Source organism: Prunus mume, linkage group LG3 (genome assembly GCF_029339155.1).
Source record: "Prunus mume cultivar Tortuosa linkage group LG3, ASM2933915v1, whole genome shotgun sequence".
In the NCBI taxonomy this organism is placed as follows: Eukaryota; Viridiplantae; Streptophyta; class Magnoliopsida; order Rosales; family Rosaceae; genus Prunus; species Prunus mume.
This window is the reverse complement of record NC_142700.1, coordinates 12,101,003-12,117,283: the sequence shown is the minus strand read 5'-3', so window position 1 is coordinate 12,117,283 and position 16,281 is coordinate 12,101,003. Positions and strand designations below refer to the sequence as shown.

General features: G+C 35.5%; 1 protein-coding gene and 1 pseudogene across 1 annotated transcript; one reads left to right on the top strand and one right to left on the bottom strand.

Annotated features, from left to right (window-relative positions):
• Positions 1-1,193: 1,193 nt before the first annotated feature.
• Positions 1,194-9,165, bottom strand: LOC103326179 (G-type lectin S-receptor-like serine/threonine-protein kinase CES101; annotated as a pseudogene).
• Positions 9,166-12,516: 3,351 nt separating this feature from the next.
• On the top strand, positions 12,517-14,677 carry LOC148918751 (G-type lectin S-receptor-like serine/threonine-protein kinase CES101). Its single transcript, XM_089048695.1, has 7 exons — positions 12,517-12,619; positions 12,965-13,078; positions 13,188-13,366; positions 13,447-13,657; positions 13,750-13,993; positions 14,117-14,267; positions 14,363-14,677. The coding sequence occupies exons 1-7, from the start codon at positions 12,517-12,519 to the stop codon at positions 14,675-14,677; spliced, it is 1,317 nt and encodes a 438-aa protein (XP_088904821.1).
• The last annotated feature ends 1,604 nt before the right edge of the window (positions 14,678-16,281 follow it).

Below are 16,281 nucleotides of genomic sequence, written 5' to 3'. Positions count from 1 at the left end.
GCTAAGAGGTCTAGTATGATCAATCCAACGGGCTGGGCCTTGAACATGCGGGTCGTGAGGATGCCTAAATTGATAGGTCATTCTGAGTGTCTAGGTTGCCACTAGTAATCTTCTAGGTTTGCAGGTACAGTTAGTTATGCTCTGTATGTGTGTTCTTGGTTATGACTTTAATGACTATCCATTATCAGATAATGGATTCTATTTTGTGGAACACAACTACCTATTACTTTTTTTAATTTTAAAATAAATAATTTCTTTTTTTTTTAAGCCTCTCGCAGGCGTTGAAGTACGTGCGGAGAGGTTAGTGGCATAGAATATAAAAAAATTCAAAAGGACTATTCCTAAGCCACATGATGAGCTGTCCTCATGTCGTTGGTCTCGTGAGCTGTCCTCTTGCGGGAGCTTGGTTGCCATGATTGTTTTTATTGGTACAGCTCCTTTTGCTCGTTTATAAATGTCTTGTCATTTTTGTTGGACCCTATATGAGATGTTGCCATCTGTAATCTTTGTAATAACGTGTGATTGTGACACATGCCAATAAAGGTTTTGCTATTTGTACAGAAAATCATTTGAACAATGTTGGTATATTTTATCAGAACTACAATTTTTTTTTAATGTTTTTTTTTAAATTGTAAAGTTTTTTTTTCTTTTTAAATATTTCATTTCAAAAAATGTAAATGATTTTTTAGACGTTAATTGGTGTTCCAACGTTCTCAAATTTTGTAGGACGCATTGCGTGATTAAATGTACTATAATATATATATATATATATTTCATACAAATGATATAGTCTAAATTATTCTAATTTAAAAAGAGACAAATTCAAACTTGGCTCCTTGACCAACGTACATATGCAAATGGAATAGTTTTTAAATTGAAATATTCGTCCCTAAACGTTACTCGCAATGGTGGCGTTGGTTCTCTCATCTTTAACCCACTTCAGACATTAGGGATAACAAATTCCAACCAAAAAAAAAGAAAAAAAAAGAAGACATTAGGGATAAACCATGTATGATAACCTACGTGGAAAATATAGAAGCTGACATTACGATATTGACACTAGTGCCTTGTTAATAACATAGTTTTAAAAAGAAATAATTTTGGAAATTCACATATAGACAGCATCACCTGAAGATCAAGCTTCGAATATATCATCCGTATAACTGAGGCCAACCAAATATATATTAGTGCTTTTAACGTCCCTCCAAATCCGAATTAGACAAGCCATTTATTGATATAATAAGTTCCAAATATATATTAGTGCTTTTAACGTCCCTCCAATCCCTTCTTTTTGTGAAAAATGCTGGCTTTGTAGGTATAGGTAATGGCACACCTTCATTTGTCAACATAGATATGACATCTGACATCGCCGGTCGATCGTCGGCATTTTCCTCCACGCATAATAGACTAACATGGACGCATCTCAACAATTGATCCCTAACACATGACTCGCCTAGTGTTGGATCCGTAAGTTCTAGCCCTGCCCCTTCTTTTCATAACTCCCATGCCTGATGTAACAAGATCATCATGTTAATTCATTTAGGATATCATAATCTCACACCTGAAAATTTTATCAAACATGGTATATATGTGTTTGACGTACATAACCTACTATACTGATCACATGATCATCATGGTAGAAGCTGCTGTTTTTTCTATCACATATGATTTCAAGCATTAGTACTCCAAAACTGTAGACATCGGATTTTGGGGAGAAAATTCCCTCCATGGCGTACTCGGGAGACATGTAACCTCTACTCCAAATGGATAAAAAAAGTAATAATAATAAAAAATTAGTACGTATAAATATATATGCATGATTAACAACCAAAAGTGAAATTATACATATGCATGTTAATTAAGAATATGTATTGTTTACTTACAATGTCCCAGCGATCCTATCAGTATTTGCTTCCAGTTCATTATGGACAAATGCCCTTGCCATACCAAAATCAGAGATTTTAGGGTTCATATTTTCATCAAGTAGTATATTCTAGCTTTTAGATCTCTATGAATTACTCTCAATCTTGAGTATTTGTGAAGGTAAAGCAATCCTTGAGCGATTCCTTCAATTATGCCGAAACGCGCCTTCCAGTCTAGTAACCGGCCTCTGGTTGGATCAATACCTAAAATAGAGTTAGAAAATGAGTAATATATATCACACAACGTACGTACTTCAAAATAAATAAGAAATAGATGTGTTTGTGTATTCTCAACCAAATAAAAGGTAGTCCAAACTTTTGTTTGGCATATTCTCATATATTAACATCCTCTCTTCGTTATGTTGAAGTTCAGATATGAGTAGTAATTCATTCTTAAACTCGAATGTTCCTTGCCCTGAACATCTTGAAAGCGTTTTCACAGCTATTTCTTGTCCTGATTCCAATGTTCCCTGAATTAATGGTACAAAATATATAAGACATTTCTTGGAAATCGATATAAAAATACTTTCAATAGTAATCAAACTTACCTTATAAACAGGCCCAATCCCCCCTCACCAAGCTTGTTTTCAATGGAAAAGTTGTCTGTGGCAGCCATAACAGATGCATAGCTAAATACTCTTAAACCGTGTTCCGTCATTCCGTCATTCTGAAGCCCGTTGACATTGTTGTCCGTCAAGTCGAGCAATTCATTCTCAATCATTGTCCCTATTAAGATTAATGATGAAAATCAAAATTTTTGTTTGTCAGAGATGAGAATCATTCTGTCAATATTTTTGTTTGTACATGTTTTGTATAAACGGATGCACATTAAGTTTAAAGAAAGTATACCGAAACGTATAAATTTTCTTCTCCTTAGTAAATAGCACACGATCCAAAGCACCCCTGCCGCAGTACTGCCAGAGCCAATCCATAACCACTTCTTATGTGCTACATCTAGAGATCGTAACATTTAATTAGCTATAAATGTATTTTGTTCGAAGACGCTGGTTTTATAAGTATAGCCCATTTTTGGTCCCTGATCCTAACTTTCAAATTATAGTCTGCCACACAAATGACCAAAAAAAGAAAAGACTGTTGAAAAGAAAACAAAGAAAAATTATTGCATGTATGCCTGAAATTAAGAAGGAATAACTCATTATGTGTAATGATTCAAGTATTTTTCTGCCTGTAATGATTATCTTAGAAAAATTAATTTTACTTACAAGAACGGGTTGCCTCTGTTGTTTGTACAAAAACCCTTGTTTTATTATCAGAGAGATAGTCTTCAATGAACTTCCAGTTTCCACTCCAAAACTTGCATCCAGTCTCATTATCAAATAGAGAGCTGAATCCGATACAGTCACAAGAGCTCATACAAGTGCCCGTACAATCATTGCTGCTGAGACTTGTATCAGGATCAGTCGAGAATCGAGATTGTTGAATCCGAGTCAGATTTGCTTATTTGATGAAACTCACCACTTCGTGGTTCAAATGTAACGTGGATCCGCGTACAATCCCATCTTTGGCATCCTCCATCAGTGTTTTGGCCATCACAATTACCTGCTTGTGCAATATCAACTCCTCCATCAAGGTCAATTAGTCTCCCCATTGTGGTCAACGTCCATTCTGATGCCGCATTTGCACTTGTGAAAGTGAAATAGTCTTCATTCTCATTTGAAACAGTTGTGAAATTATATCTCAGATTTGGATTCGTCGTTAGGTAATATGAATTTAAATCTGTTATTGTTGATGAAGGCTCCACTAGTCCAGTAAACCACCCCACGTCGCCTAATCTTCAATTGGCGTGCGCTGGGATCCCAATCAAGGGTGAAGGGCCCTGGCGCTGCGCTGTACTCGGTAAGCATAGATGTAAGTGACCAAATGTGACCATTTCGATGGTCAATACCTAATTTCATACTTGGCAAAAGGATGTCCGTCGGATAGTCAAAACTTTGCTACAACACCCTCTTCACCTTTGATCCATTAATAGACTCAGAGTTCATTTCTTGCAGGACAAAATTACCAGAATCCAAGAGGGTAGCCACAACATTACTAGTATTAATGTTGGTAGAGGCTTTTGGAGGAGTGTAAAGCTGGATAGGGCTCCCAGTTCCATCATTGAGTGCAATTTTGAGGGTTGAAGTGGTTTTTTCCAAAGTAAGAACTGCCACAAAAGGGTATGGAATAGGTTTGTCTCGGTTTGCAATCCATGCGTAATTCGTGTAATTTTGCTTGCTCCAGATAGCTAGGTATCTGGAATACTTCGAATTGTTGTGATCACTTACATAGAAACCAAAGTGAAGTTCCCGTTTGCAGAAACTAAGAAGCTCGAGTAATCTAGAGTCTCACCTGGTTTAAGTGTGTCCGTGCCACTTGCACCGCAAGTACAATAATCCAATTATAAATGAATTTGGATATGGATAATAATCCGATTCGACTTAATATGAAGTATAATTTAGTTTTTCTATGCTTTATATTAATATTTTATTTGTATAAATGAGTAATTTTAGTTTTATATGCACTAAGAATACACTTAAGACTAATTCTTATGTAAAAATATTAAAATTTGATATAAGAAGTAGATAAATACAATAAAAGAATGAGGCTACTAATGAAATTTTGATTGAGTGCTACTTGTTTGATATGTGATGTAGAATTCTGTAGTGATGGTCTTATCTAGGGCCCTTAGATGAGGCCCTATCTCTTAACCGTTAGATCAAATTGATTAGTTTGATCAAACGATTAAGAGATATTGTAAATGTATGCATTTTGTGATGTTTTTTTGGCTTCCCTTGACAATTTTGTAATAGAACAATCATTGTAATTTCCCAAGCTCTAAGTTTAGTTTAAGAATTACTTCTCTAGGTGTTCTTATTTGGCTACATTATGATGGACAACAATGCATTTGACAAAGGTAAATTTTGTATTGCATTCTCTAAATTCCTAAAGATTATGACTAGTCATCTTTCCTTCGTATGACTAGTCATCCTTTGCGTTCGTAGGTTTTCCAGCTCACTGTTTCCAGTTGGATCCTACCCATCTTTTTTGTCCTATTCTGCGAAATTCTCGGCTACCTTGTTCAATTCTAACCTACGAATTTTGGTGTAAAAACGTGAGTATTCCTCATTTGGCAGCCCTATCTTTTGTGGGTGAGTTTTGAAAAGCTTCTTAGAGAACTTTCCCTTCTTCTACCTCAAGAGCAAAAACTTTCATATTTTTCATCTTTGAGTTTTCCAAATTGATTTTTAGAAAACTGCATTTGAAATATGAAATCTTCATCTTGCTAAATCAAACACTCTCTCATATATACCTAAGTCAGATTCAAGATTGATTTCTTCAAGAGAATGGTTTCTTGAAGAAATTGGGCATTTTCTCCTTGAATCCAAATTTCATTTTTGTCTAAGTTGGAGCTAGCTAACTGGTCCCATGGGATGAAAGAGTTGAAGAAGGAGCTGTCAATATTGCCATGAATGACTAAGCTATGGTTTTGCTAAGTTGGAGAAGAAGATTGCACAAACGAGTTATAACTCATCTTCCTAAATAGACCTAGGATTTCTTGAGCTTTCTAGTGTTTCTTTTTAAGAATCTTTTTGCTTAGTGGATTGTCTGGTCGTTGATGACCCCCAGTTTTTCCCAATGGTGGGTTTCTAGGTGAACAATTTCTAGTTTGTATCTCTATAATTTTCAGGGTTTGTGTTCTTGATTGTTGACTAGTCATCGCATGATGTTCATGTATTTCTGGGTTTGTGTTCTTATGGTTGACTAGTCATCATTTTCTGATGTTTGGTGTTTACTTGATTATGATGTCTTCACTCACTTTCATTATTGTTGCTAGCACAGGGAATGCCTAGATTGACGAGTTCTTCTGAGTGCCTAGGTTGTCACTAGTAATTCTCTAGGCTTGCAGGTACATCTTGGTATGCTATGTGTATATTCTTGGTTATGGTAATTCATGTTTGACAGTTGACTAGTCATAAGAGTATTTGGTCAAAGTCTAAAGTGTGTGAAGTTTGTTGTGTCTTGTTTGAATATCATTTAAATTTACCCCTCGTCACCTAAGTACCAATTTCAGATATGACATCATTTAAGAGCCTTAGATAAACCATCACTGTAGAATGACTCGATACGTGATATATGTAGTTGAGTCATTCTATGGGAATTTTATATCTTCCCCGCATTGGGGTCCATGGTGAGATTTTGAGTATTAAGTTTATTTGTGGTCCAATTCTTCAATCTGGAGATCGACACAAGTCTGAGACCAATTGTCTTTATTTCTTTTTAAACCCATGACATTGTGGCAAATCAGTTCTGGCCCAAACACAGCTAGAGCTACATATTATGCACACGCGATTGGCAAAAACAACAGATTTGGCCAAATTCAAGAAATATTGCCACGAACCTCTCTTTTTTTGAAATTCAGTTATGGAGTCTACATTACGACGAATTTCATGTATTAAAGCCAAACTAATATTTTAGTGCGAATTTGATCATCTGGTTTTACTCATAGAGCCTGAATGGAATAAGAACAAAGGAAAGACATTCTCGTACCTCTGCCATTATCATATTATCTTCCTGCAATTAGAAGCATTTTATATAACAAACCCTATAAGCATTTAAAATAAGATATTATTCTAAGTACCTTTAAGTTTGCTTGGGCATGAAGGCATGTCCTGCAAAAATTTAATGCCTTCATGTATGATAAAGCACTTTTAAAGTTCATTGTCAATATATCATGGTCATGTATACGCTATGTCAATTTATAATTACAAATATTACTAAGTGATATGGCAACTACTCTTATAAGGCACATCACATTTCCCTCCCTAACTGATATGGGATTGCTCACCTATCTTGCTTCTTACCAAACTGACGGGTCTTACACACACGTTACACAGATTTATTGGACTGATATTGTGGCATCTGCAATTTATATAATGAATCACTTGCCATCTCGAGCTCTTGATTTTCGAACCCGTCTGGATGTATTATCTGCACATGTATTCATATCTTAAGAAGAACCAATGGACTAAGTTGGAACCATGAGACTTATGATGTGTGCTATGCCCTTAACCAACAAAGGGATATCGGTGTTATCATCCTCTCTCTTGTCACACCTATGTTACTATGCAGATGACTTTTCTAGAGACTAAAATGTATTTTGGTGGAGCAGTATCCCAACATAGTCTTTCGGAGGAGATGAGAACTTTTGAAGAGCTAAGCGGGATGACTGCTGAGGTTGATTGACCATACTAATCGACAAAGTTGAGGTCGAATCGATTGAAATGACAGAATGAATTGAAAATGTCGGATGGACTGGATCGACACTTTATTAAGGACAAGTTAAAGGCTGAATTAGTGACCATGCCTTTCGTGAATTTTGAGAATTAACTGGCGGATATTATTAGTAAAGCATATTCAAGTAAGGTGTTTATGACGCACTTGGTACGTTTGGCATTGGAGATATTTATGTACCAACTTGAAGGGGAGTATTAACATTAGTCTTATTTAGGATAAGATTGATGATTGACTAATTTGTAGTCAATTACTAATTATAATTAGGTTTTATTGTATAGTTCTTTTCATGGAAGATAGTAATTTATTCATTCCTAATTTATTCCTTTCCTATAGAACATCTAGGAACAAGAGGATTTAATCGGATATATCGACAGATTCCCGCGTAGTCCAAAGAAAAAAAAGATCAAATTTAATCTCTATCGAATTTTAATATCAGAATAGTGGATATAATTATGATGCAATGGGTTAAGTCCACTTACTTTTTCTTTTATTGATTTCTAATTGATTTAATTGGAAAATAGGAAAGGAATATTTTAAGATTCAAGAAGACGACTTATCCTTATTCATTATAATAGCAAATTTATAACCATACTATAATTCATTATAATTTTATAATTTTATTATATAAAAAATTATATTAAATCATACGGTTTGTTACTTTGATACTACTTTATTACAAACAATATACTTATTCGCACTTCAAATATGTCTTTGTACCCTATATAGAGACCTCCATTTGAACACACTGAAATTTACCCAAGAACTCTTTTTGGCTGATATTTTATATGATATTCTTTTCTTTTGTTGGTCTTTTATGCGTGAAAGAAAATGCAGCCAAACGTCCTATCATGTCTGATGTTATATCGTATGGAACATCACTTCAGCTTGGACTTGCTGAATTTATATATATTTATTTGTTTTAAATTGACAATCTGTAAAGATTTACCTAACACGGGATGAAGATGAAAGAGAATTTCTTGTTTTCTTATCGTTTTTGTTGACCAGAAAAGTTTTCTTTCTAATTCTATGATATAATAAACTTCTGGTCAGAAATAACGCATGTCATATCTTAAATGTTTCTATTTACACGTTTATATCATTGGATTAAAAAAGAGAAATTAACCTAATTGTAGTATTATATGTTAGCAGCTACTTTCCTTCTATTCCACTTGATCTGGTCATTCCACTTTTTTTAATTTATGTGGAAAACTTGAAATCGTTGAATATTATGCTACTACAAATCCTACGTGAGTATTAAGCCACACTCCTGGGCTTTTTTTCTTTCTTTTTTATACGAGCGAAATTGAAAGACAAGAATTTTTAAATTTTATTTATTTATTATAAGTGATAGTTTAAATTTTAATCATAAGTGAGGGGGATTTCTCACATACATAACTATAATGTCATGGGTATTCAAAACTAAAACCTCTGGTCTGTAAGTTAAAGCCCTTTTTCATTGGGTTAGACCCCGTTGAAAAAAGACATGAAGGTTAAACACAAAACTCTGAGTGCAAGTCGCTTAAACACTCACAAGGCAGAAACTGAAAATTTTATTCAGTAAGGATCAATATCAGAAACAAGTAATTATGTTCATTTAAATATTATGTCATCCTTGACAAAGTGCTCCTGTCATTATTTCTGAAGTTTCCTGGTGCTCTATCTTAGCTTCATAGCTAACTTGATTGTCCAAGGATTCTTAATTATTAGAAGACGCCATAATGCAGATTAGTCACCAGTTTCTTCTTTTTCGTAATCACTTTGTTTATGGTCTATTATTTTATGTGAGCACAAAATATAGTATCATGGTTAGTACGTACATTCAAGCCTAATAACTTGTCATTATTTCACATTCGGCACCTTCAACCTTTATCTTCTCTCTTTTTGTCTCAAACCTCAGTTGCTGAGCAGTCACTGATTGGCAAAATCCTACAACAGCTACAGAGTTCATTGCAATTGCAGTTAAGCTATAATACAACTTTCATTCTTTCTACACAAGAAAATTTGATGGGTAGTTTTTCGGAGATATATATACAGAGACCTGAGTTAAGGGATCCCTCAAATAAGCTCGTGGGGTTCATCCACATTGTATTTTCAAAATCCGAAACATCTATTTTTTAGGTATTCCTTCAAAATTTTATTTGACCGGTCAATCAATGGTTGTAGTCTTAGCATTTTCTTGAGCCATCCGAATCGTCGATTTTGTTGATCACAACTAGATACCTTAATGGTTTCTAACTTTCCTAATTTTTTGGAAGGATAATATTTAATGAATGCTTAAAAAATGTACGGTTTGGATTGTTGAAATAAAATTTGTATCGTATCCTACAAGGCGTCCTTCAAATAATATATATAAAGAGTTAGGATCATGGGACTCACATTATAACACACATTTTTTTAAATAACGGGTCCATTCATTTATACTTTTGTTAATTAGTAGAGAGTTGGATTTAGTTTCAGGACTTACCTCTGGAAAGCAAATTTAATACATGATCAAATATTTATTTGGGTTGACTAAATAAAATCCCCTCAATTTTGGTGATCTTTTCAAATTAATACCTGAACTTCTAATACCCTACAAATTGTACACCAACTTACAAAAACTGCCCAAATGAGACACTTTATTACCCAGATCGTTTATTGATATGTAGCAAACGTGGCCCCAATTTTTCTACTCATGTGGATCCTATGTAGACAAAGCAAATAATAAACAATTTTTTATTAAAAAAAAGTAAAATTAAATCAAATTAATTTAAAAAATCAAAAAAAAATCTCTCTCCTCCCCTCCCCTCCAGCCGTTCCCACCGGACTTACCCCTTCTGCCACCCAAAATTTCTCAACATACCCCACACCAATCACGCCAGCAATGGCATCAATAGAGCTGAGGGATTGGAATTAATAATAATCATTCATTTTTACAGAACCAACTCCAGTAAAATTACCAAGGAGAAAACATTGAAAATGGAGCACCAAGGTGAAGGGGGTGACCTTCTGCATCTTTACTCTGCTAATAAAATTACCAAATAGTAACAGTAGTGTTGTGGCTACGTGCCTGGTGGCAGGAAATTAATTTATTAGAATAAACGACCAAATTTGGTCTCGCTCATCATGATTCATGGTTAACCGCGTACGGTGCACCCTTGAATTGATTGGGACGCTAGTTGAACGTCGTGGGGCGGTTTATTGGACCTTTGGAATGTTCAAAAGTCATCTAAGATATTTATCTATATAATTTACTTTTTCTAATTTATGCTATATTTGGTCCAAAGGTCTTGCCGGACCGCAAAGGTTTTTTAGCTTATAATATGTTCATACTTGTACTCAATTATTAGGGTTTTCCTTTCGTTCTTGGACAGAGGTGGGGATGATAAAGCTCAGGTCGGCTCCAGAAACTACAGATATGATGAACAGAACAAGTGTTGTGGCTTCCGGCCTTCGGCTTCCCTTTCGCTACTGGGTTCTGATCTTACAACTGCCTATAATGTTGTTCTTTTTTTGAAGAAAAGCAAAAGACAAAGTATTTTATGTATATGTGGGCACAAAGGAAACATTGCAGAGTCAAGAATGGTGCGGGGAGACATTCGAGATCAAAAGTAACATAAGGTTTAACAGGCTGCTGCCAAGCCAACGTATTAAGGTTTATATATATTACCAACAAAACTCAAAAATAAAATTTAAAATTATTGACAACATCGATCCTAGGTATAACCGAAGGTGCCCAACCCCCCGACAGCATCTGTCCTCAACCCACAGACAGCATTTGGAGGGGAAGAAAAGAGAAAGCTCATGAAACATGGGTGTTGAGCAATTTAGAATTTAGTTGTACATAGTCCAATTTAACTATATTTTGGCACGCGCCCCATGACTTTCTTGTACTCCATTCAACATTACTAATTAAAGTTAGGAGCCGAAATCTAACCAACGTTTACATCTGCAGTCTGCACGTAATTATGTAGAAAATTACTATGGAAAGAAAGGTTGAGGCTTAGAACCCTTTTTTCCAAAGTAATTTTGTTGGGCACCGGCTTGACACAACTTGACGAGGTTTTGATGGTTAAAAGTCATACAACAATTAGTCATTGTGATTCTCAGTTTGATTAACGAACAAGTCCATTAATTGGCTAAGTCTTTTCAATTAATGGGAAAAAAATGGTCTATTGCAGCTCACCAACGTGCTTAAATACAGGAAGCCGAAATATTTGGAGGCGTGTACACATGCTAAGCAAAGTTTACATCTGCAGTCCGAACGTAGTTACGCAGAAGATTAGTTTAAGGTTGAGGTCTTGAACCCTTTTTAATTAAGTAATTTTGTTGGCCCCGGTTTGACTGGTTTCTTGAGGAGGTTTTGATGGTTAAAAGTCAGGGAAAAAAACCACGCAGTTCTTAGTGCAGGGTGATCCGCCCACAGACTACTTAATTAATTAATCTTATCAAAATATATGTGGGATCTCACTGGACATGGACTACTTAATCCCATCCAATTAGAGACTAATTACAATGAATCTCATCGTTTTCCCTCTTAGTTAGAGGTTCATTAATTTGCTTTCGGGGCCTCAAACAGTAATTGTACAGAACTCCCGTGCATATGCTTTAAGGTAAGGTAGGTTATGTTCATTTGAATCATTTGAGGCTCACAGACCCTTCTCAAGTTTGCAGATTTTGGTTTGCATGCTTCTATTTGATTTTTGTATGTAACATTCTTAAGGCTTGACCTTTCTCAGAAAAGCTGTCAACGTCCGTACACTTGGCTGGGCAAAGTTCCTCAGTTTTCTTTGTGGGGTTATTGAAAAAACCAAACAATCAAGTCTTCTAACCCTAACTGTGCAATTATTGCCATGATACTGTTCAAAATGAAGTTGATGTCGTTTAAGGTTGATTCCCATGATAGTTTTCCTCGCTCCACCACTTTCATTTAGGGAAAAAATTAAGTGGGCATCTCGCTAAATTGTACAGTCGTTTATATATACAACAGTATAAGTCTGAATTACAATGGGCGAGTGCTCTTAACTTTCATATCAAAACTTTGGATTTTGTTTTTCTTTTCTTGTTCTGAATCTTAAACTATAGAAATAATACTAGATTCCATATATCCTTTTAAGCAGCGATCTCTTGCGACCTTAGAGCCCTTAATTATTGCATGAATTTTCTTAAAATGATACAATGCATCTCCTGATATGTATGAGGGGTGCTCCATTTGAAATAGAGACCTGTTTTACAGACGATGGTTATCGTTTCCATTGCACACAGGTACCTTGGTCAGAATAATTTGCAGAAGTACACCTTGTGGCTGCGGTACTGAATCATGGCTAGGTGCAGTCTCACCTTAATTGTCTTCATCATTTTCTCAATCTTAATATGGAGTACTTGTGCTTGTGGTGCAAGAGGCACGGACACACTTAAACCAGGTGAGACTCTAGATTACTCCAGCTTCTTAGTTTCTGCGAACGGGAAGTTCACTTTGGGTTCCTATGTAAGTGATCACAACAATTCGAAGTATTCCAGATACATGAATTTCAGGCAGAAAAATACTTGACCCATTACACATAATGTTATTCCTTCTTATCACAAATCACAGTGTGTGTGCATATATGCAATAATTTTTCTTTGTTTTATTTTCAATAGTCTTTTCTTTTTTCGGTCATTTGTATGGCAGACTGTAATTTGAAAGTTAGGATGAGGGACAACAAATGTGTTCTAATTTTGTATCATAACAAAATACATATATAGCTAATTAAATGTTGCGATACTAGATGCAGCACATGATAAGTGGTTATGGATTGGCTCTGGCAGTACTGCTGCTCTATTGGTAGCGGTGCTTTGGATCGTGTGCTATTTACGAAGGAGAAGAAAATTACTACGTTCCGGTATAGATTATTTAAACTTAATGTGCAGCCGTTTATACAGAACATGTACATATATTAACCTTGAAACATCATATTGATAGAATGATTCTCATCTCTGACAAACAAAAAGGGACAGTGATTGAGAATGTATTGGTCGAGTTGACGGACACTAATGTCAACGGGCTTCAAAATGATGGAGTGATGGAACATGATTTAAGAGTATTTAGCTATGCATCTGTCATGGCTGCCACAGACAACTTCTCCATTCAAAACAAGCTTGGTGAGGGGGGATTTGGACCTGTTTATAAGGTAAGTCTATGATTACTATTGAAAGTATTTTTATATCGATTTCCAAGAAATACCTAATATATTTTGTACCATTAATTCAGGGAACATTGGAATCGGGACAAGAAATAGCCGTGAAAACGCTTTCAAGATGTTCAGGGCAAGGAACATTCGAGTTTAAGAATGAATTGATACTCATATCTGAACTTCAACATACGAATCTTGTTCGTCTGTTTGGATTTTGCATTCATAAGGAAGAGAGGATGTTAATATATGAGAATATGCCAAACAAAAGTTTGGACTACCTTTTATTTGGTTGAGAACATACACAAACATCTATTTGTTATTTATTCTGAAGTACATACATATTGTGATATATATTACTCATCCTTCTAACTCTATTTTAGGTACTGATCCAACCAGAGGCCTGTTACTAGATTGGAAGGCGCGTTTCGGCATAATTGAAGGAATCGCTCAAGGATTGCTTTACCTTCACAAATACTCAAGATTGAGAGTAATTCATAGAGATCTAAAAGCTAGTAATATACTACTTGATGAAAACATGAACCCTAAAATCTCTGATTTTGGTATGGCAAGGGCATTTGTCCATAATGAACTGGAAGCAAATACTGATAGGATCGTTGGCACATTGTAAGCAAACAATACATATTCTTAATTAACATGCATATATATAATTTCACTTTTGGTTGTTAATCATGATTCATGTATATTTATACGTACTAATTTTTATTTTTTTTTCTCTATTTGAAATAGAGGTTATATGTCTCCAGAGTATGCCATGGAGGGAATTTTCTCCCCAAAATCCGATGTCTACAGTTTTGGAGTACTAATGCTTGAAATCATATGTGGTAGAAAAAACAGCAGCTTCTACAATGATGATCATGTGATCAGTATAGTGGGTTATGTACGTCAAACACATATATACCATGTTTGATAAAATTTTCAGGTGTGAGATTATGATATCCTAAATGAATTAATTTGATGATCTTATTACATCAGGCATGGGAGTTATGGAAAGAAGGGGCAGGGCTAGAACTTATGGATCCAACACTAGGCGAGTCATGTGTTAGGGATCAATTGTTGAGATGCGTCCATGTTAGTCTATTATGCGTGGAGGAAAATGCCGTCGATCGACCCACCATGTCAGATGTCATATCTATGTTGACCAATGAAGGTGTGCCATTACCTATGCCTACAAAGCCAGCATTTTTCACAAAAAGAAGGGTGGTCGGCCGGGGTGGCGTGGGTGGAAATGATTTGGAACTTATTATATCAATAAATGGCTTGTCTAATTCGGATTTGGAGGGACGTTAAAATCACTAATATATATTTGGTTAGCCTCAGTTATGCTTAATTTCATAAGTGTTACATATGGAAATACTTCATAAAATTGTAAATAATAAAGATAGATGATGATATGTTCGAAGCTTGATCTTCAGGTGATGCTGGCTATATATGTGAATTTCCAAAATTATTTCTTTTAAAAACTATGTTATTAACAAGGCACTAGTGTCTATATCATAATGTTTGCTCTGCTTCTATATTTTCCACATAGGTTATCATATATATGGTTTATGTTTGTGCAAATTTCTCACGGGAGAATATTTGCATGTAGATTCTTCATCTTTTGAGCTTCCTTCTTTCTCTTCTTCGATTCCTGTAGAACAAACATGAGTAAAAGACTACATCTGTGGGTGGTTGGCCAAAGGCCCTCCGATGCTTAAGTTAGTTCAATTAGATATTTGAGAAAAGATGTGGCAATAGCTAAACTGGTCGAAGTTTTCTCTCATGGGGAGAGCCGTGTGTGGTGGCACTTCGCCGTGGGGAGAGATGAGAGAGGGAGTAGTCGGCGGCAATGGAGGTGGCTAACGGCTAGGGAGAGAGAGAGGTTTTGGGGTTTTTAGAGCTAGGTTTCGGATTACCTTGTGTGTTGAATGTAGCTATATATTTATAGGGCTCTAGCCTGTTAATGTATGCATTTATGAGTTTGTTTCTTTTGGCTTCCCTTGACAACTTTGTAATAGGATTGTTATTGTGTTTATCAAGCTCACGTTTAGTTTAAGAATAGCTTCTCTAGGTGTTCTTAACTAACTTCTATCCTATGGAGGCTCAAGCAAATTGACAAAGGTAATATGTGCATTGCATATCATTGCATTAAATTGTTCTCATAAAATGATGACTAGTCACCTGTTTCTCATATGCCAAGTCATCCTTGCTCTGTAGGATTTCCAGCTAGTTAACGAACTTTTTGTCCTATTCTCTTTTCTCTCTCTGCTACCATGTGTCATTCTGACCTAAGGGATTTTTGTCTATAAAGGCTAGTGTATTCCTCTTTTGGTAACCGTCTCTTTTGTGTGGAAGTTTTGGAAAGATTGGTTTGCTATCTTTCTCTTCTTCTTCCTCAAGAGAGAACCAAATATTTCATCTATGAGTTTTCCCATTGATTTCTTTTTGGAAAAACTGCATTTGAAATACGAATCTGCATCTAGCTTCATTAAACACTCTCTCATTTATATATAGGTCAAATTCGAGACTGATTTCTTCAAGAGTATGGTTTCTTGAAGAAATTGTTCATTCTCCTTTGAATCCAAATTTTGGTTTCGGTTTGAGCTGGAGCTTGCAAACTAGTGCCATGGGATGAACAAGTTGGAGAAGGAGCTGCCATTGCTATGAAGAACTGAGCTTCAAGTTTTGCTAAGTTGGAGAAAAAGATTGCACGAAGGAAGGTATAGCTCATCCTCCTAAATAGATCTAGGTGTTTCTTGAGCTTGGTTGTGTTTCCTTTTTAAGAATCTTTTTCTACTTAGTGGATTGCCTGGTCCGTTGATGACTCCCAGTTTTTCCCAATGGTAAGTTTCTGGGTGAACAAATTTTGTTTTACATATCTATAATTTTTCTGGGTTTGTGTTCTTGGTAAT